This window comes from Carettochelys insculpta, chromosome 13 (genome assembly GCF_033958435.1).
Source record: "Carettochelys insculpta isolate YL-2023 chromosome 13, ASM3395843v1, whole genome shotgun sequence".
In the NCBI taxonomy this organism is placed as follows: Eukaryota; Metazoa; Chordata; order Testudines; family Carettochelyidae; genus Carettochelys; species Carettochelys insculpta.
Genome location: NC_134149.1, coordinates 41,525,014 through 41,549,741, shown reverse-complemented (window position 1 = coordinate 41,549,741; position 24,728 = coordinate 41,525,014). Strand labels below are relative to the sequence as shown.

At 52.9% G+C, this 24,728-nt stretch overlaps 3 protein-coding genes across 4 annotated transcripts in view; 2 read left to right on the top strand and 1 right to left on the bottom strand.

Annotated features, from left to right (window-relative positions):
• Positions 1-558: 558 nt before the first annotated feature.
• On the top strand, positions 559-7,959 carry GLA (galactosidase alpha). Its single transcript, XM_075007552.1, has 7 exons — positions 559-799; positions 1,633-1,807; positions 2,313-2,490; positions 4,455-4,546; positions 5,503-5,664; positions 6,039-6,236; positions 6,436-7,959. The coding sequence occupies exons 1-7, from the start codon at positions 615-617 to the stop codon at positions 6,760-6,762; spliced, it is 1,317 nt and encodes a 438-aa protein (XP_074863653.1). The 5' UTR covers positions 559-614; the 3' UTR covers positions 6,763-7,959.
• Positions 7,960-9,898: 1,939 nt separating this feature from the next.
• Positions 9,899-14,685, bottom strand: RPL36A (ribosomal protein L36a). Its single transcript, XM_075007553.1, has 5 exons — positions 14,639-14,685; positions 13,987-14,092; positions 13,504-13,571; positions 10,664-10,786; positions 9,899-9,965 (listed from the first exon to the last, which is right to left on the bottom strand). The coding sequence occupies exons 1-5, from the start codon at positions 14,639-14,641 to the stop codon at positions 9,945-9,947; spliced, it is 321 nt and encodes a 106-aa protein (XP_074863654.1). The 5' UTR covers positions 14,642-14,685; the 3' UTR covers positions 9,899-9,944.
• Positions 14,686-16,167: 1,482 nt separating this feature from the next.
• The window catches only part of BTK (Bruton tyrosine kinase), a 28,350-nt gene continuing 19,789 nt past the window's right edge, over positions 16,168-24,728 (top strand). Inside the window, exon 1 of one of the 2 annotated variants that reach the window (XM_075007425.1) lies at positions 16,168-16,321. Coding sequence is in view for 1 of the 2 variants with exons in the window: in XM_075007424.1 (XP_074863525.1) it covers positions 21,645-21,683 (39 nt within the window). In the remaining variant the exon portion in view is untranslated. Of the gene's footprint in view, positions 16,322-21,408; positions 21,684-24,728 lie in introns of those variants that run through there. The other variant, XM_075007424.1, reaches the window with a different exon arrangement.

The following is a 24,728-nucleotide window of genomic DNA, read 5'->3' as shown; positions in this document are numbered from 1 at the left end:
GACAGCAGCAAACTTTTTTTCCCCCCAGCCATTCTGAAGACTTATGTAAAATTTTGTCGTGGTAAATGGGAGCTGAGCTTCACGCCGTCCCCGGACCCCAGCAGCCGGGACTGGCAGGGAAACTGCCGCTAACAGGAGAGACTCCTAATGACAGCTGGGGCTGGCGGCACTGCCGGAGTGGGCCTGGAGGTGCGGCCTGGGGTCACAGGTGTCGTGAAGGAGGGCTGGGCCCCATTGACTCAACCGCCTGTCCAGGCCCGGGGCTAGCAGGGAGGCGGGCGGGGGCCTGGGCCTGAGCCTGAGCCAGGAAGGAGGCCACCGCCGCTCCTGCCACCCTCAGCCCGGGGCTGCGGTCACATGACATCCTCCACCCATGTCACATGACAGCCCCCCCCTCCCCGCTCCAATCACATGACAACCCCTCCTCCGCCGTCTCGCGCCCGGCTTCCGAGTTGAGGCCGCCTACCTTGCTGGATGGGTGGACTCTGTGGAGTGGTGTGCTGTGATTGGCCGAGCGGTGACGAAGGCAGGCTCGGATTGGCCCGCCGGAGTGCCCGTCCGAGGTTAGGTCGGCCGGCCAGGCCGTGGTGCCCGTAGTGACGGTCCCGTTGCCGATGGGCAGGGCGGCAGGGAGCTGGCGGGGGGCCGCGCTGGCCTGCGGCCTGGCCCTGCTGGTCCTGGGCGGGCGAGCCGCGGCGCTGGACAATGGGCTGGCCCGGACCCCCACCATGGGCTGGCTGCACTGGGAGCGCTTCCTGTGCAGCACCGACTGCGCCCGCGAGCCGCTCTCCTGTATCAGGTACCGGGCCGGGCGGGAGGGCAGCCCCGGCCCCGGCCCCGGCCGTCTTCGGAGCGCGTCGGTGCCTGGATCTGACCCCTGTGGCTCCGGCGCCAGCGAGCAGCGCGTCTCCTGCTCCCCCTCTCGCAGGGACCTCCCCTGGCGCCCCGGGGCGTGCAGGCTCCGCTGCCCCTCAAGGCCGCTGCCCGATCTTATTGCTCCGGTGGCCTGGCTCCAGCAACGGCCCAGCGCTTTCCGGAGTCTTCCCGCCCTGTCAGGCAGAGCGCTCGGCCCTCCGCTAAACGCGCATTGCCTAGGGACTGCGGCTTCGTTTCGATATCCAGCAGTGGCCAAGGCTTTAAGCACATTCTGGGGCAGGGTTAAAGTGCAACTAGCCCAAGGCCGTTAGCGCTGAGAGAACCACATCCCTTTAAAGTATAGTAGCGACAAAGCCTTGGTTAGTAAAAGGTTTGGCAAGCTTGGTGGGGTGGGGGCAGGGAGAGAGATGAAATGACTCAAGGGCTGGAAATAAATCCTCTGCTTGGCACTGGGATGGGCCTTTGGATGAGTTGTTTTTCCCCCCGGACTAGTATTACTCCATGACTTTGATTTTCCCACTAGCAGACTCTAACCAATTTGTGCGTAAAGTGTCTTGAAATCTGCACGAAAAGCGCTGTACAGAGAACTTTACAATCCTTAGGCCAATTGATATATGCTGCACAATAGCACCTGCTTTCTAGGAAGTAGTGATGCACGTAGAACCTAAGTAGCACAGAGCTCTCTTGTTCATAAGGTCAGATTTAGTACAACATAATATTTTATGTCTTGTGATCCCTGGTTTTTGTGTCCCTCAGTGAGCAGCTCTTTATGCAGATGGCTGACTTGATGGTGTCGGATGGCTGGAAGGATGTAGGTTATGAATATGTCTGTATTGACGACTGCTGGATGTCTACGACCCGAGATGATCAGGACAGGCTCCAGCCTGACCCAGAACGCTTCCCCAGTGGGATCCGCAAACTGGCAGACTATGTGAGTGCGTAGATGGAAACTAACGCCACCCCCTCTGACCTCCCAGCCATGGGACAGTGTAATATGTACAGTATAAGTTCTAATGGTGCCTCACTTTAAATGGAGAGATGGCACGGGACTTTCCTCCGATCTACTAAAACTAAATAGTTTGCTTGATAGATTAGGTTTTTATGATGAATCTTTTTCAGATGGGCTGACTAGCAAATTCTGTATGTGGCTTTCTAACCCTGGCTTCTAGGGAGTCCTGAACTAACACTGAAGAGGATGGAGCCCTTGCTGGGTGAGGGAGGCTTGGTCCTCATTCACATTTTCCTCTAGGATTGTGGATTATATGAGCAGTGAAAATGGGATCTTGGAGGGTTCTTGTCTCTTTCAGTGGCTGTGTGATTAAGGTACTGCAGGGGCTTTCACCTTTTGCTTACTTCTCTTACCATGCACCCCTTTCTTTTTGCCCCATGGCTGTTGCCTCTCATTGTGTGTGTGTGTATGTGTGTGCCCCCCTCAGGTCCATTCCAAAGGGCTGAAGCTGGGTATTTACGGGGACGTTGGAAACAAAACCTGCGCTGGGTTCCCTGGCAGTTATGGCCACTATGACCTCGATGCCCAAACTTTTGCCGACTGGGGCGTGGACCTGCTGAAGTTTGATGGCTGTAACTTTGGCACCCTGAACCAGCTGTCAGAAGGTATTTGCCACTGGAGAGATTCTTGTGGGGGAGGGAGTTGCTTTGCAGCCAGCACTGTCTCAGAACTGACACAGCTTCGGCAGAGGGGCTCTTCACAGAACCTATCCACTGGCACAGGGGATACGAGGGCTGGAGGAGCCATAAGGAAGCTTCTCCGATGGCTCAGCGATACACGTTGCAGGTCATCTTTATCTTGGGGATACAGCAATCGGTCAGTCTGACTTCAGTTTACCCACTCATCCTCTGCCCCTGCTGCACACAGGAAGCCTCCGCTTCATCTAGTGCCTCTTCCCTGGGTTGGTACTCCTGTGAAAGAGCGAGCTGAAACCTGCAGGCGTGGCTTGCGGGAGCTTTCTCGGACCCTGCATTGATCAAGGGAGGGGGTTCTCCAAGAGATGCGATCAGAGACGCTTTGGGGACCTCCCAACAGTTTGATCTGTCACCTGCTGTTGCTGCTCAGGCTCTAAGCTCAATAGAGCCTTTAATCTCAGGGACTCCAAACATTTCACGGACATTAAACCTCTAGTCAGCTTGTACCAGAGAAATATGCAACTACTGGGGCTCTTGGCAGCGGAGAAACCACAGGGGAAAACCCAGCTAGGATACCCTGTGACTGGAAGGACAACTCAAGGACACAACAGGCACATTAGCCGTGATAGCTATGAACCTGTCTTTGCTGGGGAGTCAGTTGTGTATCTTCACCATGCCTCGGCAGATGTGGTGGCTGACGTTTTGCAGACTCCCATGAAAGGGAAGCGGGCAGCTCAAAAGGAGGACTGCTGCGTTCCGTCCTTATTGGCACGGTGAGCAGCATCATTAATCAATTGGCAGGAGGCAGGCTGGACCCAGTTCTGTTCTCCCTCAGCGATCTGATCAGGACTGAGGGCCAGGCCAAGCTGGTTGGTCCGACACTTAGTAACTTCAAGCGCCAGGCCCACCGCTGAAAAAGCCCCTTTCAGCAGTGGTTAGTGACACTGGAAACTCTTGGGAGAGAGTCTGTGACGTCAACAGGTTTGAAGCAGGACAGCAAAGTACGTTTGCTACCAGTGTTTTAATCAGAAGACATAACAGGACAGGGCTTTTCTAGGTACAAACATAACAGTAGTGATACTAGAATCTCACCCAGTTAGTTTTGTCTCCTACTGCTTACACATTTCCCTCTGAAGCCCTATGGCTTGGGGATTCCATAAGGGTAAGGAGAGCAAGTTACTGACCTGTGCAGTTGTTAGCCACAGCTGGCATTACTCAAACTGTTCTCAGCCTGGAGGACAGCTCTTGACATTTAAATAGCAGCTATCGGTTAAACAAAACAAATGAGTGTCTAATATAACTTTTTTAGACAAGAACACATTGTAGTGGGTGATGGGAGAAAAGCCCCATTACACAGCAGCATGTAATTATACCCATTTTACAGAGGGATACATTGAGCCTTAGAGCAGTATTACAGCTAACTTACGTAAGTCTCTCAGCAAAATGGTGGATGAAACCAGTATCGGACTCAAGGCCCAGTCCTTTGCTCTAATCAATGGCCAGCCACGTCTCATAACACCTGGTTCTTATATAGCACTTGTCATCAGTAGATCTTGAAGCTTTTCACAAAGGGACAAAGTATCATCCTCATGTTACTAATGGGGAAACTGAGGCGCTGCCAGAAACAGGAACAGAAACCAGCCTGTCAAGTTTTTTGTTTCTAAACTACAACTGTTTCTCAGCCTAACTGCTCCAGCTTCCTCAAAGGCAAGTGGCTGAGCTGCAAACATGGCTGGACCCGGACAATTCACTCCTTTCCAGCTGGTGTTTGATTTTCAGCCACTGTCATATGAAATACCATCTCACAACCCACTCTCAGTTTTCCAAGAGTCTTGATCTGCCATTTGACCCATCAGTGCCAAGCCACATTACCTTCCACTGTTTCCCTCTGCCTTGGTAGGTGGTATGACTGGGCTGTTCTTCTCTGCCTTCAGGTTACAGGAACATGTCTTTGGCCCTGAATAAGACTGGCAGAAGCATTGTGTACTCTTGCGAGTGGCCTTTCTACATGAGACTCCTGCAGAAGGTAAGGAGTCCTTCCCCATACAGGTGTGATGCATGATGTGAAGACAGTGGTGACATTCAGGAATACTAACAAAATGAATTAACTTCCAAAATCGTCTCAAGAGTTTCCACGGGAACCGTGGCAGAATGCCAAAGGAGCCAGAGTGGTTGAAGGGAAGAAGTGTTGAGGAATGAAGGGGCTCTGAGCAGAGGGCGAAGAGGGGCATCAGCTAGTTAAGGATTCATGGCAGAGAACCAATGTGCTAGGAAAACCTGTGGCCCCGTCCTGTGTCTCTTGGGGCATCCCTTTCCTCTCCATTGGAGGCGCCTGGAGATAGTTTGGCTGCACCATTGAGTAGGAGCAATCTGTGCAGCATGGGTGCTTTGATGTTTTTCTACTGCAGACTTGTAGCAGGGTTATGTAATCCTCCCCTTAGGCCTATCTGCCAGTAGAGGAGTCCCCTACACAAACAGGGATTTTGGAGTACTAGAGATTTCTCCACCAGGAGGGTGGGAGAAATCTCTGAGCAAGGGGACTGGAGTGAGACTCCACTCTGAGCTGGCTCCTTCAAATGGTGACATAGCAGAATGTAGCCACCTCCTCCTGTGTAAAAAGGAGACCAAATCCACTAGAAGTTGTAGGCTGTAAACCCCAAGACCCAGGGATAATTAATTAGAACAGTATCAGCTATGGATAGGTTTCATGGGGTGGCACTGGGCTGAATAAAATCAGGAAGATGTAGGCGGCCATGGGAAGTGGTTGAAGCGCCATTGCCCTTGAGTGGGGGCAAGTACCAGAGACTGGGCCCCAGGGAACAATCCTGCCTGGGCCACAGCATGGAGATTGAATGACATTATAGGTCTTTTCCACCAATGATGCTCCACAGAGCATCCACGGAGCGATCCATCCTTGTGTCGGCCTCCTTATCATAAGTGGCCAGGCTGGCTCCTATGAGCACCCTCTTTGTCCTCCAACAGCCCAACTACACAGAGATCAAACACTACTGCAACCACTGGAGGAACTTTGTTGACGTCTATGATGCCTGGAACAGCATTAAGAGTATCCTGGATTGGACAGCTGTTCACCAAGACAGCATTGTGGATATTGCTGGGCCAGGGGGCTGGAACGACCCTGACATGGTGAGAACACCATGATGCAACCTCTACTTGACTAGAGACTATGGAGGGGCATGTGGGGGGGATGGTGACACAGCACCAGTGCAGGATGGTGGATGGGCAGTCTGCTCCTGGAAACGAGGAGGAATCACAAGGAAACTTTATAAGGAACTGACTGGGAAAACATGAGGGTGGAGGATGTTCTGTGGTGGGCCTAGCACAAGGGGCTCATCAAAGGAGCAGGAAGGCAGCCCAGTGGCTGTGTAAGGATGAGGGGTGCTAGGCACAGCAGTCAGGCAGTACTGGGTGCTTGGTGTCCTGATTTCAGCTCAAAGCAGCAGTGGAAACGAGTGCAAGTGTCAACACACTATTACCTTTCTCCTTCTCTGCCCCCACAGCTGGTGATTGGCAACTTTGGACTGAGCTGGGACCAGCAGCTGACTCAGATGGCACTGTGGGCTATCATGGCAGCTCCACTGTTCATGTCCAATGATCTACGACATATCAGCCCTCAAGCCAAGGCGCTGCTCCAGAACAAGGATGTGATTGCCATCAACCAGGACCCGCTGGGCAAGCAAGGATACCGTATCACCAAGGTACGATGGGGACAAGGCCCACTGAAATGGGGACAAGCTCTTCAGGGCATGACAGAATAGAGGAAGCTATGCTGCAGGAGTGGGAAGTCTCCTTGTCTTCCTCAGCATAGACTGGTGAATGTAATCTCTAAACTTCTGCCCACCAGGAACTGAGAGTCTGTCCTACTCCCTCAAACATTTTGGTTTCCCTTTTTGTTAGGAAAACAACTTGGAGCTCTGGGAGCGGCCTCTGGCAGGGGGCGCCTATGCTGTGGCCGTGCTGAATCGGCAGGAGATTGGAGGACCCCAGACGTTCAGCTTTTCTACCTCTTTCCTTGGCAATGGCCTGGCCTGCAACCCTGCATGCTCCATCCAGCAGATCCTCCCCACCAGTGAGGACTGGGGCCTACACAACTGGGTTTCATTTTTGAATGTGGAGGTGAACCCAACAGGTACTGTGCTGCTCAAGGTGGTGGTGATTGGGGAGTCTCCAGGTGAGATGCCTCTCATGAACATTCACAAAAAAAAATCTCCAGATATCTTATAATGTAGTGGTGGCCCAATTCCCTAGGCACCAGAGCTCCCTTGCTGTGAGCCTCCCCCATCACAGCTGTGAGCAATGAGCAGTGAAGGTTCCCTTGGATGTTACTAAATTTATCAACCCTAATCCAGCAAGAAGTACTGTAATCTGTCTCTTCTTGGGTTGCAATTACTGGGAGGAAGGTGACTTGACTTATTCCTGCTAGAGCTACCCAAGGCCTGGTCAATCTGACAAGTGTCCTAACCTCCTCTTTTCCCGGAGGCTTAAAGAGTCGAGGTGATCAATTAAACCGGGTCAGTGCTGCGTAAAGACCTTGTGGCCTTGGTTAACTGGTGAGACAATGCAAAAGCAGGGCCATACCCTGTTAGTGAGGTTTTTCAGTGGTGCCAGCAGTCAGGGGAAGTGTACGCATTCTGCCTGAACAGCTTCCTCAGGCTAGTGTAACTGATATATATCAGCTCCAAGAAAGCAATGCTGCTCTGAGACCCCCACCTGCAATCAGTCACCTTCCCCTAAGGTTGCTCACCTTGTGGGGGTGAGTCTGCTAGTGTCTTAAGCCAGTACTTGGATAAAGGCCGCTGCAGCCATGCAATGGTAGCTCCCACTCCTGTAGGACAGGAACCTTGCCCGTGGATCTGAATGTAACCAAGCATCCAGCTGTGATTCATTTTGCTCTAGGTGTTCTTAAATCCATGTTTGAGGGATAGGAAGCTGATCTAACTGCCTTCACCAGCTTACTGAAAGAGCTGCTGGCACAGTAAGTGTTCCACTGCTGACCCTGAGCTAAAGAAATCTAGTTCTTGGTGCAAATGGATTAATCATTAGCCACTCATTAGGAGAGGATGACCTGTGGAAAGGGGTTTCTCTGCTCCTTACTGCTGTAGACTGGTGCCATTAAGAGAAAATGGCTTACAGCAAGGATGGGCTTGCTCTGTCCTCTTCCCCATCTCTTTCCTTTGTACTACAGTCTACCTTAAATAAGACGAGGTAGGGTAAGCGAGACTTTTTGTGGTGGATTGTAGAACTGAGGTTTGTGTGTTAGATTTGTTGCAGTGGGTTTTCCAGCTCTCTTGTGAAACAAATCCCATTCACACATACCCGGCTATCTGTATCTGAAGAACATTGTACATCAGTCTTCTTAAAAATTAAAGCTTCCCTATTCCTAGCCACCTTTGATAGTTGTATTAAAGCATTTCAACCGATGCTGCTGTTGACTCCTGCCTTCTCTTGAAGATGCACCACTAACGGCTGTCTTCTCATCCAGCATTGTGAAACACCCATTAATTTTTGGTATGCAGAATTGCTACAGAAACCTGTATCATAACAACAAGCTGAAATAGGATACCCTTCTGAACCTCCATTGTAAAGAACTGTTCTACTTTTCAAGTCCAGTCAAAAATCATTCTATTTCTTACTGGAGTGTATTGCTGACAGACAATATTCTATTACACAACAGAATTTCCCAACTGCTGAGGCTGTAAAAGTTTAGATGCTAGAAGAGGCACATACGCATATATCCTGTCAATAGGGCACTCCTTCTGTTGCTTCACATGGAAGAACCTTAGTTGTACCCTCACTCCATAAGTGTTACCTGTTTTCTGCCAAAGTTTAGTTTGATCATGAAGTGAAATTTCGTAGACGTGCTGCGAGTTGCTCCTAAGCATCCTCTACACAGCTTAGATGAAGAAAATTAGATGACCCCTCTCCTCTGGAGTAGAGGTCAGTATTTATGAACAGTACCTACTCAGTCCCTGCTAATGTATCTTATTTACCTTTAGTGCTAGCACATAATCTTGCAGCATGATGAAGTGAGTCTGTGCTCACGAAAGCTCATACTCAAAACTTTTCTGTTAGCCTATAAGGTGCCACAGGACCCCTCGTTGCTGTTACAGATCCAGGCTAACACGGCTACCCCTCCAATACTTAGCACATAATCTGTAATCCTCACACCTGGACTCAGTGCTCTCTCCTTTATTAATTTAAAGGAATTACGGGACGGTGTGAAGTGCTGATGTGGAACAAAAAGCTAGCCAGGTTTTTCCCCAAGTCTATGTCCAAGGATGGGATATTTTGAACACTTGTTTAGCTGACTGGGCTAACGAAACAAACAGGCACTTTCCAACTTGAATGTAGCAAACCACAGGCTAAATAGGTGAAGCTTAACCCTTACAACTCAGCTCCTCTGAGCTAGCAGCAGCAAGGTCACATGACTAACAGAAATGAATGCTGGCTGCCCGAAAAGGGTACTGGAAAGAGGAAGTCCAGCTGCACGGTGAAATCTCTACATTTGTATTAGGGCAGCTAAAACCTGCCCCGGGGCCTTTGTGTATTTACTCCCTACATTCAGTTTACTGCTAGTGCTTATAGAGAAGAGGGGTCTAAAATGTAACAGTAGCACACGGCTTCATTCTTTCTGCTTAAGTTCAGCAAAAGCAAATCTAGCCCTACTCCGGCATGTGCATTAAGACAATCACTTACCAGGTAAGCTGGTCTTACTCACCCCCTCCCTCTCCTCTAAAAGCACTTGGTGCAGGGTGGACTGAAACTGGCCCAGGAACATCAAACCCCTCTAATAAAGGTAGAGTTTTGTGCAAATTAGTTAAACTGCTACAGCTTTATAGACAGACCTCAATTTAACTGAGCCTTAAACTGGTTTTGCTTCTGGCCATATAGGTTCAGAAACAAGCAAAATTACTGGAGCAGTTTTAAGCCAGCTGAGTGTTCACACCAGAGTTTGCACTAATTTAACTAACCCAATTAAATGAACCCAGTGCAAACTGTGTTTAGACAGTCCTATCTTCTGCACGATAGTGGAAGTAAAGGACCTAGGACAGAAGTAGAACCTGGCTTCTGCAGCACGCCATGGGTACATTGGACTGGTAGCCCCGAGCAACCTCCTGGAAGTTGGCACCTTTGAGGATGGATTTTATTTTATTTTATTTTTTTTTTTAAAAAAAGGTTTCTCAAGCTGTAGACAGAATTTACACTAAAGCCTCTTTTAAGCAGCACCAATCCATACAAAGTAATGTTACCACTGCTGAGATTTCCCAGCCCAGAGCATTTTATTTGCAGTGGCAGCTCCCACTTGGTTTGATATACCTAGAAGTCCCCTCCTTGCAATAAAGAACTATGCAAGAGCAGATCCTTTCCACACTTTAATGGATTCCATAACAATGACAGGATGGTGTTTAGAACTGGATCACCTGGCCCTGAGGGAGAGAAAAGGCAGTCTCAGTATGTGCAATACAGAACCGTACCACAAACACAACCATTTCAGCTTGCCTCAGAGACCTCTGTGGAGCAGGGATGGGGAACCTTTTCTCGGTTGGGGCTAGAAGGGGGCAGTGAGCCCCAGACAAATCAGATGGGGGCCACACAAGTGAGAAGGAGGGGGAAGCAGCCCTCACTGATGTGGTCTCTGACTGAAAAACAAAAAAGGAGACACTCCCCCCCTCCTTCCCCTCACACACTGGCCCTGGAGCCTAGGGGTTGGGGTGGGGGAGGGCAGCAAAGCATTCGGTGGACCCCTGCAGGTTCTGGGGCTGGATTGTGATGGAAATGAGGGGTTCAGGGTGGGAGGGGGCTGCCGGGAAGTGGGCTTGGGATGTGGGGTCTCACAGAAGCGGGCTGGGAATTGGTGGTCAGGGTGAGGGGGTTCAGGATTGAAATGGTTCCGGAATGGAGGGGACAGGAGCTGGGTGGGCTGGGGAGTTGGGGTGAGTGGGGGTCTGGATGGAAGGGGACACATGCGCATCTAGGAGTACAGGGTCTGGGCAGTGGGCTGAGCAGCAGGAAGACCTGCTGGCCAGCTCTGGAAGTGTCATTTCCCCGCCATGCTCAGAAGTGAAGTAGCTACCCAGTCTGTAACTTAATGTTGACCACAGCCCTTCCCAGCTCGCTAGCGTACCTTTCTCTTCTTGTCTCCTCCCAGCTCAAAATGCTTGCACCTCTTAATGGCCAGCATTCTCTTGGACCTGCAGTTGGGCTCCACACACTCAAGCCTCAGCACAATCTTCTTCGTGGTCTTGGCCTGGAGAGAGGGAGAAAGGGGGTGGGGAGGGAGGGAGAGGGAGAGAGAGAGTCAGTGAATGGAACATTCCCAGTAGCAGGCAAAGCCAATCCTCATGTAGGCCTAAGAGAGGAAAAGCTCCTCCTGACACATACACATGAGGCTGGCTGCTACAAGGCCTTTCAGGAACAAAAAGGCAGCAACCTTGGGAGTTTGGTGGCAAGAAATCTAAGAACAAAACTTCCTATTCGGAATGAAGTGAGGGAATTTTGGAGCAGAATTTAGCAGTTACGAGGAATGAAGAGCACAGAGCTGACAAAACCATGGGACCAGTTTCGTAGCATAGATCTGCTGCCACATTTCAGTGTTGGCCTGCAACATCCTGTCCATCCACAGGTTCTAGTCTGGGTCCTGTAGATTACTGGTAATCATAAGCAGCCGCAGTCCTCTTATGCTGGCTACTTAAATAATCATTTCCAATACTACCATGAATGCCAAAATATACGATGGTTCTGACAGACACTGAACGCACCCATCCTTCAGCTTGTAACCCAAACTCTTCAGGGAACAACATCTATACCACAGTCACCAACTGTCCCACACAGTGAGCATGCTAAAACTACTTTGACATATCTCTCCCTATGCTTCTAATAGACCATTGTGTCTACACAATACGGAAATAATCAATATGAACATGTATGTACAATATACATGTCGATTATTTTCACACAATGTAGATACACCATGGGGTCTCACATTGGTGATTGTAACACTCCACCCTGGCCCCATTTCGCTGCCAGCGTTTATAAGAGTGTTAATTTAAAAAGCATGTTTAATTTATAAGGGGAGGGGAGATGTTAACATTTCTGTAGCTGTAGACAATTTATTCTGAAAGCTCTTTTTAGGCAGCATAAGCTCATACACTGACGCAGGTATGGGTCTATTAAGGTGGTTCTCAAGCTTTTTTTTTTTAACTGGTGACCATGCAGGATTGCTGAGTTAAAGTAGCTGACAATAACAAAAGTCTGAAAACCACTGTGTCAAACCCAAGCAAAAAGTCCCCAGTCTTAAAGGGTGACTTGCAAATGAAAAAGTCTGGTTAGTGCCACTGTATAAACAACCGAGCGGGGGGACTGTTTTTTTTTTTTTAAATTAAATCAGAAATTCCAATATTTGTCCTGGGAACCTAGAGACGATCAGAAAACTAAGATCATAGCTGTATCATGGAAACAGGACCTGATCAACTGAGAAACTGGTTTTAATTCACACTATTTAAAGCTTCATTTTTGCTGAAAACGTTAACTCAGATGCCCAAGAAACCCTTGAAAGAAAATGCCTTACATCTGAACCTAACCTCCGAGTTCACAGGTCCTCATTTCGCAGACATCTAACACATCTTCCAGCAAAACAGTAAACCAGATGCTGCAGCCCCTAAAGCCTCTCTTCTTAATCTGGCTCTGCCGCCGTCCTCTAAAGCCTCTCTTCTTCATCTGGCTTTGCTGCCATGAGTAGAAGAGTATGTCTTCCATACTCAGCAGCCCTGAGCGGGGCTTATTAGGCAACTGCACCTTATAAGGAACCATGGTCAACAATATGAGTAAGGGAAAGGGGTAATCTAACTTCTCTCCACGCTGTGCCTCTTGATGTGTTTGCACTATGGCTCACAAAGACATGCCACTTCAATCTACTATGAGGAAATTTCCCATTTGGCTGAGGAGCAGCAGACGAAAGAAATGAATTCAGCACAAATTGGCAAAACCTGTCATCCGTCCGAGTTACCAAACCCCAATAACAGCAAGGTCACTCCTACTGCTCACAGTCTTGATCTGAGGTGTCCAATATTCTCCATTTGCCACAGGTGATAAACGGGGAAACATTCTGTCAAATGTGGATCATGCAGTGGCTTGGGGGCTCACGAGCCGTGTGTCTGGCATGGGAGGCTGTGCAGCAGCTCCTCGGGCACCACACCACTGGACCCACTCAGCCCCACACCTCGCAGCCCTGAGAGCCACATTGTACCCAAGCCAGCCATGTGGTGCCCAAGGAGCTGCTGTGCCACTGCTCCAGGTTTCAGGGCTGCACGGCTTGGGGAAAGGCAGCTCCAGTGAGTCACCAGGGGCAGGGCGGTTGGGGCATGTGGCGATTGGGTGTCTTCCTTTTGGACACTCGTGCTTACGTACATTGACATCCCTACCCATGGCTATCTACACAGCATGAGTCTCCACTCAGCAAACTTCATGTTAGGCTGTAGGAGTCTTCTGAATTACCTCTCTTGACCAGAAGACACAACACACACAATTTCATTTGGTGACCCCTAGTTCTTGTATTAATGGGCAACAGGTTTAAAACAAAAGAAAATATTTCCTCACACAGCACAGTCAACCTGTGCAATTCCTTGCCAGAGGACGTTGTAAAGGCCAAAACTACAATGGGGTTTGTAAAAACAACTAGATAAATTCATGGAGGTTAGGACCATTGATGGCTATTAGAAGGATGGCCAGGAATGTTATCCCTGGCCTTTTGTCTGTCAGAACCTAGGAATGGGCAACGGGAATGGCTCACTTGATGGTCACCTGTTCTGTTCATTCCCTCTGGGGCACCCTGGCACTGGTCCGTTTCAGAAGACAGGGTACTGGGTTAGATGGCCCCTCAGTCTAACCTAATTTGGCCATTCTTACGTTTCTAATATACAAAGCTGACCGGAGTTTCAATGCCCTCTTTTTTCTAGCTGTGCTCACCTTCTTACGAAAGATAGGCTTTGTCTGACCACCATAACCGCTCTGCTTCCGATCATATCGCCTCTTTCCTGAGGTGAAGAAACAAAACTATTCAGACCAACAGCTGAAACTTGTTAATACCCAAGGTTTATGGGATCCTCCACCCCATAATTATGGATTGCTAAATTCTCCAAACACATCCAATCCGTTATCCATTGTGCTTACTACCTCAGGAGTAATTGGTTACTCACAAATGGGATTCAAACCTCCCACGCTCCCACTGTGGGCAGTAATCAGTGAGTCTGTCCCACGAAAACTCATCACCTAATAAGTTATTTTGTTGAAGTGCGACATGACTTTTTTGTTTTGATAGAATACAGACTAACATGGCTATCTCTGTCACTATCCCCATTACTGTGCACATTGGTGGCGTGCCTCGCAGAGTAATAAATTGCTGCCTTCCACTGAAAAACGGATTAAGAAATGCAGTGATCTGCCCCTTACCCTGAGCATAGAGAGAGTCCTTGCCCTTCTTGTACTGGGTCACTTTGTGGGGCTGGTGCTTGCCACATTTCTTGCAGTAAGTCCTGCGGGTTTTGGGGACGTTCACCTAGCAGACGGCAGCATCAGCATATTGGAGCAAGTGTCATGACATCTACCTAGGGTGTCCCAGCACTGATCACCCAGGGCCTTGCTTTGGCTCAAGCGTCACCCCGACCCCTTTCCCCATCCCCCAGCACTCGGATTACAGGCCCGCAAAGGCACAGACACGAGGGGTGCGCAACTCTCTCTCCTCCCTCTCACAGGCAGGACAGCCCACAAATCCCAGTGTCCCAGCATCGTCCCGCCCCTCGCCCCCAGTTCCAGCCAGCACAGGGCCGGGTGAGCGCCCCCTGGCCTCGGCCGCCAGGGGGAGGGGGAAAGCGGCCCGCAACGGCTCCTGGCTCCGCGCTCCCAACCCATTGCCACTCCCCTCTTCCCCGGGCCCCCTCCTCGCAGGCGGCTCTCGGCAGCTGACAGGACCCCGATGCCCCGGGCCAGCCCCGGCCAACCCCCTCCCCAGCGGCTCCCCTAACCGTCTAGCCCGACCCCGGGCTCAGACGGGCGGCCCCGAGAGCGGATGGCGGCGGATACACCCACGTCCGGCCCGTCTCACCATCTTGCCAGGACCAGCGGCGGCACGAAAGAGAAAACCCGACCCGGAAGCGGAAGGGAAGAAAGGGGAAGGCGGAACAATAGAGTGGTGACGCAGAGCGCCGGAGGGCGACCATAGAGTGTGGCAGCAGCCTGCCACCTACTGGAGAGGTGCGGATATTCACTAGGCGGCTGAAGAGGCTGGGAAAGAGCCGCCTGGACCAGGATGGGCCATAAAGATGAAGGAGGCCTCTGATTGGTTGAGCTCCCTCCCGGGGGCGCTCGAGGGGCCGCTTGTGGCAGTGAAGTGCCTCGTGGGCAGGTGTAAAAGGCGCAGGGCAGGCGCCAGGGTAAGGGCACAACCCGGGTGCAGGCAGGGCTGTATCGGCACCGCACCCCCGAGATGCCCGGTGCCCACCCCGCTCCCGGAGGTGCCTCTAGACCGACAAGCGGCCCTCAGGCCTGACCCTGAGGTATGGCAGGGCTGCGGTGCAGAGTTCAGGGTGTACTCCAGGGAAAGGGTCAGTGGAGTGAAACTGCCCCGGCCTGGTTTTTCCGAGCATGTTACCCACCTTCTGACAGACAGAGCCCGTGCGAAGGTGCAGGGCATTGCATCTACTGGGGGCTCACATCCTTAAAGGACAAAGGAATTCATACCGCTGCCGAGGCAGCAGAAATGCAGAAGCTTTGTTTCCCCTGACGTTGCCATTTTTATCAACAGCAAAAAAATCACCTTAGCTAATGGGTCGGTAGAAGGAAGTGTCTGTCCCTGGCTCTGCCTGCAGCCCGGAGCGAGCGTCAGTTCAGATTTGCATATCAGTAGGAGCTGTCTCTGTCCCTCTCACTGAACGGTCCCCTTTGCCTTGCTTGTGGTAGAGCTGGCTCTGCCCCTCTCCCCCGCACACCCCACTTTGGTCCACTGGCGAAGGGAGTGCCAAGGGTGCGTCTACACTGCAATAAAATGCCCGTCTGCTCAGGTCGGCTGGCTTGGGCTGCTGAGCTGCAGATTTGCCGTATAGACATTGGGCCTTGAGCTGGAGTCTCCCCCCTCAGCTCAGATCTCGACACTGCAATTTTTCAGTCCCATGAGCCCAAGTCACATGACCCAGGCCGGCCACGTGTCGTTTACTGCAGTGCCGACATACCTTTCCCCTCTCCACCGTCTCATCTCCGACTTTTCCTCTGCCTGTCTTCTTCTGTGGTGCCTGCCTGTCCTATCTCTCCACGACCCTTGTTCTGTTAGCTGATGGCTGTCCGCTTTTGGCTGCCCCTGTCCTCTCATCCTGCCTCTGCTTCCATAGCTGTATCCCTCCCTGTTCGTTGTCCCTTGCTGTCTTTCTGCCGGCACACCCCCTACCCCTCGTGGGCCAACCCCATGGCCTAGCCTTAGTACCCTCTCTGCACTGGACTCAGGGTGGCACTGTTGGAGGATCAAGAGGAAACAAAGCTATTGGCTTAAGTCAGAAACACAAAAAGGAGAACTGAAAGGGTGGGGTTAGCTCTCAGTGTCCTTCCTTCCTCCCTCCGAGCTCTCTGTGAGAATGAGTCGCCTGGTGCCATTCCTATCACCCACCGCCAAACCCGACATTTCAAACCAGCTGCCTACTGCCTGCTCCCGAGTCTGAATGCCGCTGGGAAAGCGCCCTCACTGAGGAGAGCCAGATTTGGGGCAGGTGCATGGAGAAGGAGTGACAAGACATCACCAGTAAGTCCCTTTCCTTTGGAGACCCCTGGGGCCAGGGTGGGCACAGAGGATAGGTGGAGAGGGAGCTGCTGTGAACTGCATGTTGCACTGAAACCAGGAAGGAAGCATCCAGCATGTGTCACCTGGAGTAAGCAGAGAAGGATGTGCCATGCTTTGGAGCTATGCCGGGCCAGGGGCATGGTGTCCCAAAGCCAGAAGAGCAGGTGTGAAAGTCACTCTCGTTTCATACCCAATGTGCCAGGCAGGCACAGCATGAGCCCGACGGGTGGTTGCATAGTGTGCCATAAAGCAACATGGGGTGCGAGGCTGGAAGGAGCCTGGAAAGCTACACAGAGGGCTGCCATGCACCACACAGGGTTAGGAGACACCTAGAGATCAGCCAGGGTGAGAGGCAGTACCCAAGTCCAGAGTCTGTGAAGGGTCAGAGTCCCTGGGCCTAGGACTGTGGGGGCAGGGGTGGGGTGGAATCACATAGGGGGTCAGAATACAGGAACGTAGGAACTGCTAAACCAAGGGAGCCCAGTACCCTCTCGAGTCGAGGACAGTGCAATGGCCAGGTGGGCAGTAACGGGCCCAGTGGGAAGCAGGAGGGTGCATGGCCTTTATACACATTCACTTCAGTACGTGTGACTGCAGACGTTATTCATACACCTCTCAGGCTTACTTAGACCCTGCGTGGCTCTGCTTCAGGAATACCTTGGGCAGTGAGTTCCCCAGGTAGCAATAGCAGCAGTTCACGTGGGGTTAGGATTGGTTTGGGGGGTCGCCCTGGCTCAGAGATCCCATGTCGGTCACACAATGGGTGATTAGGTCCCAGCGTCCTCACCGGCCGAGAACACGCTCACTGGTGTACACAAAGGGGGCCGAGGAGACAGAACAAGGTGCTGGGAATCAGGACCCTGGGTTCCATTCCCAGGCCTAGCATTGAATTACTGGGTAACTTCAAGCCAGTTACTTCCTCTTGCCGTGCCTCGGTTTCCCCTCTGGCCATCATGTCAGTGGAGACAACGACATGCATCTGCCTTGCAGGAGTTGCCACTGATGTGTAGGGGGCTTTGAGATCTGGGGCTAGAAGGCCAGGGTGGGCAAAACCCACTGAGATGTGAGTTCCCTCCCTCCCCGTCCCACTTCTGCGCCACAACAGAGCCGAGCTGCCGCCTTTCAGGTTCATACAGTGCGGCCCGCAGAGCAGCAGAGACACTGCCAAGTCGTGCCCGTCAGCAGGCAGGGAAGAGGTGCCGAGTGGGGAGGAGAAGCAGCTGGGGAGATTCCGTACAGAGAAGGGTGCCCCGTGTTTCTTGTTGCCAGCACCCCCTTTTCCCTGGTTGTCTCTCTCCACGGTGTCTTGCCTGTCCTTCCCCAGGTCTCCTATTGTCAGTTTCTTCTGTGCAGCCCTGTCCTGCTGCAGCAGGGAAGGAGGCAGCCTGGCACCCAGTGTCCTGTTTTGTGTGGCTTTCTTCTTCTCCAGCTGCCAGGTGCCTCCAGCCCTTAGTGAGGGTTTCTTAGATACCAGACACGTGGCTGACTCTCAGCATTATTTAAATACTATTGTGGCTGCCAAGTGAGCTGCTGCCTACACGTGATGTATCCTGCTCCCCTGATGAAGGGACGTGTTCTAGCAGAGGAGATAAGTGGTACCTATGGGGCGGGTGCATCCCTCAGCACAGCGGTACCCCCGGGCTGGGTGCATCCCTGGGTGCATCCCTGGCACAGCACTACCTCCAGGCTGGGCACATCCCTGGGCACAGCGGTACCTCCGGGCTGGGCGCGTCCCTGGGCACAGCGGTACCTCCGGGCTGGGCGCGTCCCTGGGCACAGCGGTACCGCCGGGCTGGGTGCGTCCCTGGGCACAGCGGTACCTCCGGGCTAGGCGCGTCCCTGGGCACAGCGGTATCTCCGGGCTAGGCACGTCCCTGGGCACAGCGGTACCGCCGGGCTGGCTGCGTCCCTGGGCACAGCGGTACCTCCGGGCTGGGTGCGTCCATGGGCACAGCGGTACCTCCGGGCTGGCTGCGTCCCTGGGCACAGCGGTACCTCCGGGCTAGGCGCATTCCTGGGCACAGTGGTACCTCCGGGCTGAGCGCGTCCCTGGGCACAGCGGTACCTCCGGGCTGGGCGCGTCTCTGGGTGCGCCATTGGGCACAGTGGTACCTTGGTGTTGGTTGTCACTGGGGGCTGGCAGAGCAGGTGATACTGTGTTCACCACCCCTTTAGATTGCTGGTCACTGCATGTTGTTTCACTCAGCTGAGGCTGTGAAGTGCAAAGATAATGTCTTGTAAAACTGCTTGTTAAGCTGTGAGCCTGAAGGGGCTGCTCCCTGCCCAGGGAAATCGAATGGCACAGCCAGAGGCATAGACCTTTGCTCCCAGGCCTGAGCACTAGGTAGGTGAAGGACTTAAAACTGAACCCCGACTCAGGAGCGACTGATCCCAGCGAGGAGATCCAGGCACGGGTGCCTCCCAAAATGGCCTGTCTTAACCTCAGCCTTCTCAGAGCTCCCAACTCAGCTTTGGCTGGTGTTTTATCTCTAAATACTTGCCTTGCTGAAGAATCCTCTCCCCCATATACCCACACCAGGCAGTTCCTTCAGCCCACCTCTTACCCGGTTCTTCTCTGCTCGGTCGCTGGGCATCACCTGGGCTGACTCAGCAAACTGTAGCGCCGTGGCATGCTTGGCTGGGGTTCCGTCAGTGGGCTGGGCTCGGAAGCGGGGCTAGCAATGGGGATTACCCCTGTCTATGGGTAAACTGGCAGAGTGGCTCTAAACAGCCTCTCCCAGCCTAGGGTAGGGCCTGGCTGATACAAGCAAGGGAGGGCTGGCCATAGTGCTACATTTCTATTATTCTCTACTTCTCATGGTTTCTAAGTAGGCCTGGACAGCCCCAGCATAAGGTAGAGCAGCCCAGAGGTTGCTCTAAATTACATGAGGCCTCCAAATGAACCCAGGATGTGGACGTTCCTTCCCTACACTGAGCATAAGAGTATGGCAGCCAGGTCCTCACTCTGCACTGCCCGTTCCAGCCCCACTTTCCAGAGGGTGAACCTAGCCAGCCCCACTGTCCAGCCCCTCCACATCTCCTGCTTTGTGCACTCCTGGGCCCTACTGTTGGTGCCCCACTCTACTCTGCCTTTTCTCTGTGCTCAGACCTTGGGTTTGTCCCAGGAGTCAAGCCCCTGCACAGCGGGCATCCCCAAGTGGGTCCATTTGAGGTCTCTGCTCCTGCCCTGGGGCAGAGAGTCAGGGCTCATTGAGAGCAAATGCAGCACCAGTTAAAGCAGCAGGTTTGACTCAAGGCCTGAGCTATGCAAATCCCTGCACTAGCACAGCTGGGTGAGCTGGGCGGGTTCCTTTCGGCGGGGACTGCGGTTTGCACCTCAGCTCAGCCACATGGGTCTCACTTTCAGCAGGGAAGGTGCTCGCCGGGGAGGAGGAGCAGCTGATGAAATCATCCAGCAGGATGCTGACACAGCTGTACGCTGCACAATCCCTCTGAGTTCCTGAACTGCAGCTGGTTAAACTTAGAAACAGGCAGATTACCAGGAGTGCAGAATCCGAAGAGCTGCCTCAGCATTTTAGCAGCTGGCTTGTTTCCTTAACATCAGCCTTTTTGAAACCGCTCTTCTGTGCAGCCCTGTCCCCATGCTACTGTCTTGTATGCAGCTGCTGACTAGAACACTCATGGAAACAATGTGTTGGGTCAAATTCCGCACTGCAGCTCCCCCGGCCTGCAGCCACCACTAAGGGCAGGATCTTCTCTACCATCTTGTGCTTCCCTCACCTCGCCCCCCACCTGCCCTGCTAGCTGAGACACAGACCCCACTTTCCTCCTTTTGGATATACTGCAGAAGAATGACCCCTTTCGTTGCTGGGTTGACTACAGCACCGAGCTGTTCTGTCCCAGGCTCCAGGTACCGTTCTGCCTCCCATGGCTAGCAGTTACCCTTTTAGCTATAGTGGCCTCATTAGGACACACTTTTACAGCTGGCGTTGTCCTTTGCCCTTGCTTGGGAGACAGGAACAGCAGAAGGTCTCAACCAGAGAGAATACAGGTGTGTGTGGGGGGGGTCCCCATTCTTTTCTTCCCCGAAGCTGGGGGGATTTTCCTGCTGTGAGATAGGGCGATGCGAGGAAGTGGAGGAAGAGTGCAGAAAGGAGTGGATGGTTTGAGGAAATTTGGGGGAAGGAGAGGCTGGTCTGTCTCACTCTCTCTGCTGCAGGGCTCCAGGGGAATTCCCCAGGAAGCCTCGGGATTTGGGGACCCTCCCTCTCCTTCCCCCAAGCCACCACAGATTCAGCACGAGTCTCATTGGGTCCTGCCTGGCAGGGCTCCCAGGTTTCGCTGCCCAGACACAGGTCCCTCTGCAGGCCTCTACTGCATGAGCCCAGGAACTGTGAGCTCAGGGGTTGGCCCCCGCTGCCCACCCCTTTCCAGCACCTCCCTGTGGTGTGCATCCAGCCGGCCCAGCATGCACAGCAGCAGTGTGTTATTTTCAGACACAAGAAGCACGAAGCATCCGGCGGACAGCACATGTGACAGGCAGTCGGGTGCCTCAGAGAATCACACCGGGCCTCTTCCATCCCCCGTATCTGATGGGAGAAATGACCACCCCCATCCCTTTGTGATCTAGCTTAGAGATCCCACCAGCCACCGCTGCCCAGGCAACCCGTGGGGTCCCATCTCTCTCCCTCCCTCCCACCCCAGCCCCCAGCACTTCCTGTCAATCCATCCGCACCGCACCACGCAGCCTCCGGGAGCCCTGGGGTTTCACACTCTGTCTGTGCAAATGCTGCTGTCCTATATTTGTCAGAGCACAATTGACCAAAGTGTCATATCTACAGGAAGTCCCATTAGCCAGGCAGAGGGGGAGCCACCCTCTCCTTCCCACTCCTGTGCTTTTGCTTTGCTAGAAATGGACAGCTCACTGCAAGGTACGTGGCGCCTGGCGCTGGGGAGCCAGCCAGGCTCAGAACCTGGCCCGTTGGAACCGGAGAGGGAAACGTGAGCTGGGAGCAGAGCCCCGGGGGTAGTGAGCTGGGTTCGGTATGTTTGCTTTGCATTGAGGTCGTGCCCTGAGGCTGGGCCCCGTTGCGCTGGCTGGGTGCTGCCCAGATGCAGGTTAGAAGCCGCACCCTGGCCTGAAGAGCAATGCCCGGCTGATGGAGAAGCTGGATGGATCTCGGCGAGGAAAAAGGAGGCTGTACCACCTGCGTGGGACCATAGAAATAGAGTGCAAGGGACCCCGTTCTCCCTGGGTATTTACCTTCCTTTCCTTTGTCACTGGGCTCTTCCTGAAGACACGGTGAGGAGCTGTCCTGCCTGCATGTGGCTGCTGCCCATTGCTCGGCTGCTGCATCGCAAGGTAAAGCCTTTTTCGCTCCAGTCGGCAGAGCTGGGGAAGTGGTGTGATGACTCTTTGGGGCGGTGGCAGCAGATCTGGCTCGGCGGCGCGGCTGGGGTCAGATCGATGGCCATTCCGGAGGCTCCGGGGAGCTGGGGACGTGGCTGTAAATCCCAAGCTTTCTGAGCCAAGGAGTCCTGACGATTATTCCTATGAAAGGCCACTATACCCAGCATTAACTGTGAGGCAGCCCCGAAATTCCACAGCCTAACAAGGGCTGTGGCAGCCCCAGACCGGCTGTGGCAGAGAGGAGCTCCTCTAAGGCAAGGGTTTGCTGGAGGGAGCGGGCTTGGAGGTAATCCTCTCTCCCTATGGCTGCCTTGGGGCAGCCTGCAGCCCAAACTCATTATCTCCGGCCCCCCACCACTGCCTGCACCCCAAGCCAAAGCTTTCAGCGCCCCCCACTCCAGCCCTCTGCCCCAGCCCTGAGCTCCTTCCCACGCACTGACTCCCTCAGGCTTAGCCCTGCCACATGAATTGTGTCCTGTGCACCATAGGAAGGTGATGTGTCATGAGTCACCTCCTGGTGGGTACACAACCAAATTTATCCTGCACGTGTGTGGCAAACGTTAGAGGGACCATTAAACAGAATTCCCTGTTTGTTACCTGTTCCCTCACCAGGGAGCAGAAATAATACCACAGGAATCAGGTAACTAGTCCTACACCAGGGAGGACACAGAGCCCAGGTAACCCGTTCTCTAATGATAAATAATACCGGCCTCTTCTACAGTACTGTTCACCAGTAGATCTCAAAGCACTTTATAAAGGCAGGATCATTATCCCCCATTTGCACATGGGGAAACTGAGGCACGAGGCAAGCACCCACCCCCCTTGCCCAAAACCACCCAGTGAGGAACTGAATCTAGGTCTTACTCTATAGTTCCTGAGGGCAGGCGGCCTTCACGCATATCCCACCCAGCTACTTCCATTAGTCCACTCCTACCCACTGCTTTCCTATCCCCCTTATGCCTCTCTTGGAGTAGGATGTCCCCAGCTGTGACTCAGTCGAGCTGCACAGACCTTACAAACCTTTCTACCCATTTTTCATGGGTATTTTTAAACAAAGCTGCACAGAAAAATGTTTGCTTAAGTGGTGTGCGGGCCTTGGCTCAGAACAGAGCTAAATGCAGTTTGGATCTTTCTAGTCCAGCACCCTTGGGACCCGACTGGTGCCAAACGAGAGAATTTGCCAGACCACGGGAGGTTAATGTTGTCTAGCAGCATTACCAGCACTTCCACTGCTTACTGAGCTCTTAGAAGATATTTAGGGGTAAATTAAGAGTTAAGTAACAGCACAGAACACTGAGGGCCAGGACTGGTGGCTGGAACCAAACTTTACGGGACCACAGGAAACTTGGCCACGCCCATGATAAGTGGTTGTCCGGCCCACTAAAATCATGCTGGATCACGGGTGTTGCCAGATGAGAGAGGTTCAACCCATACCGGGAGCCTTCTGTGTTCCCCAGCTCCTCCTGCTTGCTTTGCTTGCCTCTTGTCAGGCACTCCAGCCACAGGGGCCACAATACAAGTATCAAACAGACAGATCCTTCCAGGCCGGGGCTGTGCCAGTTGATCTGAACTATGAAGCATCAAAGCCCACTCTGAGCACAGCAAAACAGAGCTACCTGCTGCTTGGCTGGTTGGCTTTCGCTCATGAGCTCTGGGTCCACCTGATCACCATATATGGGGTAGGAAGGGAATTTTCCACCCCCCCAAGTCAGACGGGCAGTGCCCTGGGGGGGTTGTCAACTTCCTCTGCAGCATGTGAGTGCAGGGTTATCTGGGCATCTTCCACTTCATGTCTCTGCAGTTCAGCCTTCAGCACCGTAGGCTAGTGATACACACTGTAATACTTTGATCTACTTTTGGTTACGGGACGTAGTGTGTAAGAGTTGGTCGTCTTGGCAATCCTGGAGGGAAGCCTGTAAGATCCGGGTGAGGGTGGGGGTAGTTCTGCCCCAGACTCTGTGATGGTACTTAAGAGCAACTTGCCGCTGGAGCGTTTTGTGGGTGCTTCTGCAGAATGAAATCAAAACCGTATTGTGAGTGATTCTTGAGCCAGGAGAAGGGGGCTGGTGTGTTCTGACAGCTAACGTCGCTGCTGATGCCTGCTCAGCTCGACTCTTTAGCTGTGTCTACACGTGCACGCTACTTCGAAGTAGCGGCACTAACTTCGAAATAGCGCCCGTCGTGGCTACACGCGTCGGGCGCTATTTCGAAGTTAACTTCGACGTTAGGCGGCGAGACGTCGAAGTCGCTAACCTCATGAGGGGATCGGAATAGCGCCCTACTTCAACGTTCAACGTCGAAGTAGGGACCGTGTAGACGATCCACGTCCCGCAACGTCGAAATTGTGGGGTCCTCCATGGCAGCCATCAGCTGGGGGGTTGAGAGACGCTGTCTCTCCAGCCCGTGCGGGGCTCTATGGTCACCGTGTGCAGCAGCCCTTAGCCCAGGGCTTCTGGCTGCTGCTGCTGCAGCAGGGGATTCATGCTGCATGCACAGGGTCTGCAACTCGTTGTCGGCTCTGTGGATCTTGTGCTGTTTAGTGCAAGTGTGTCTGGGAGGGGCCCTTTAAGGGAGCAGCTGGCTGTTGAGTCCGCCGTGTGACCCTGTCTGCAGCTGTGCCTGGCACCCTTATTTCGATGTGTGCTACTGTGGCGTGTAGACGTTCCCTCGCAGCGCCTATTTCGATGTGGTGCTGCGCAACGTCGATGTTGAACATCGACGTTGCCAGCCCTGGAGGACGTGTAGACGTTATTCATCGAAATAGCCTATTTCAATGTCGCCACATCGAAATAGGCTACTTCGATGTAGGCTTCACATGTAGACGTAGCCTTTGATAACCGAAGAAACTGTCTCCTCGCACCAGGCAAACTGGAGAGGTGCTGGATCCTGTCTCTGGCAGAGTTCTCTGGATCATGTTTCAGATAAAGGCAACTCCCCTTGTCTCCTACCCACTTCTGTAAATGCATCTATGCGCTCAGTTAGGCAATGCTGTATCGG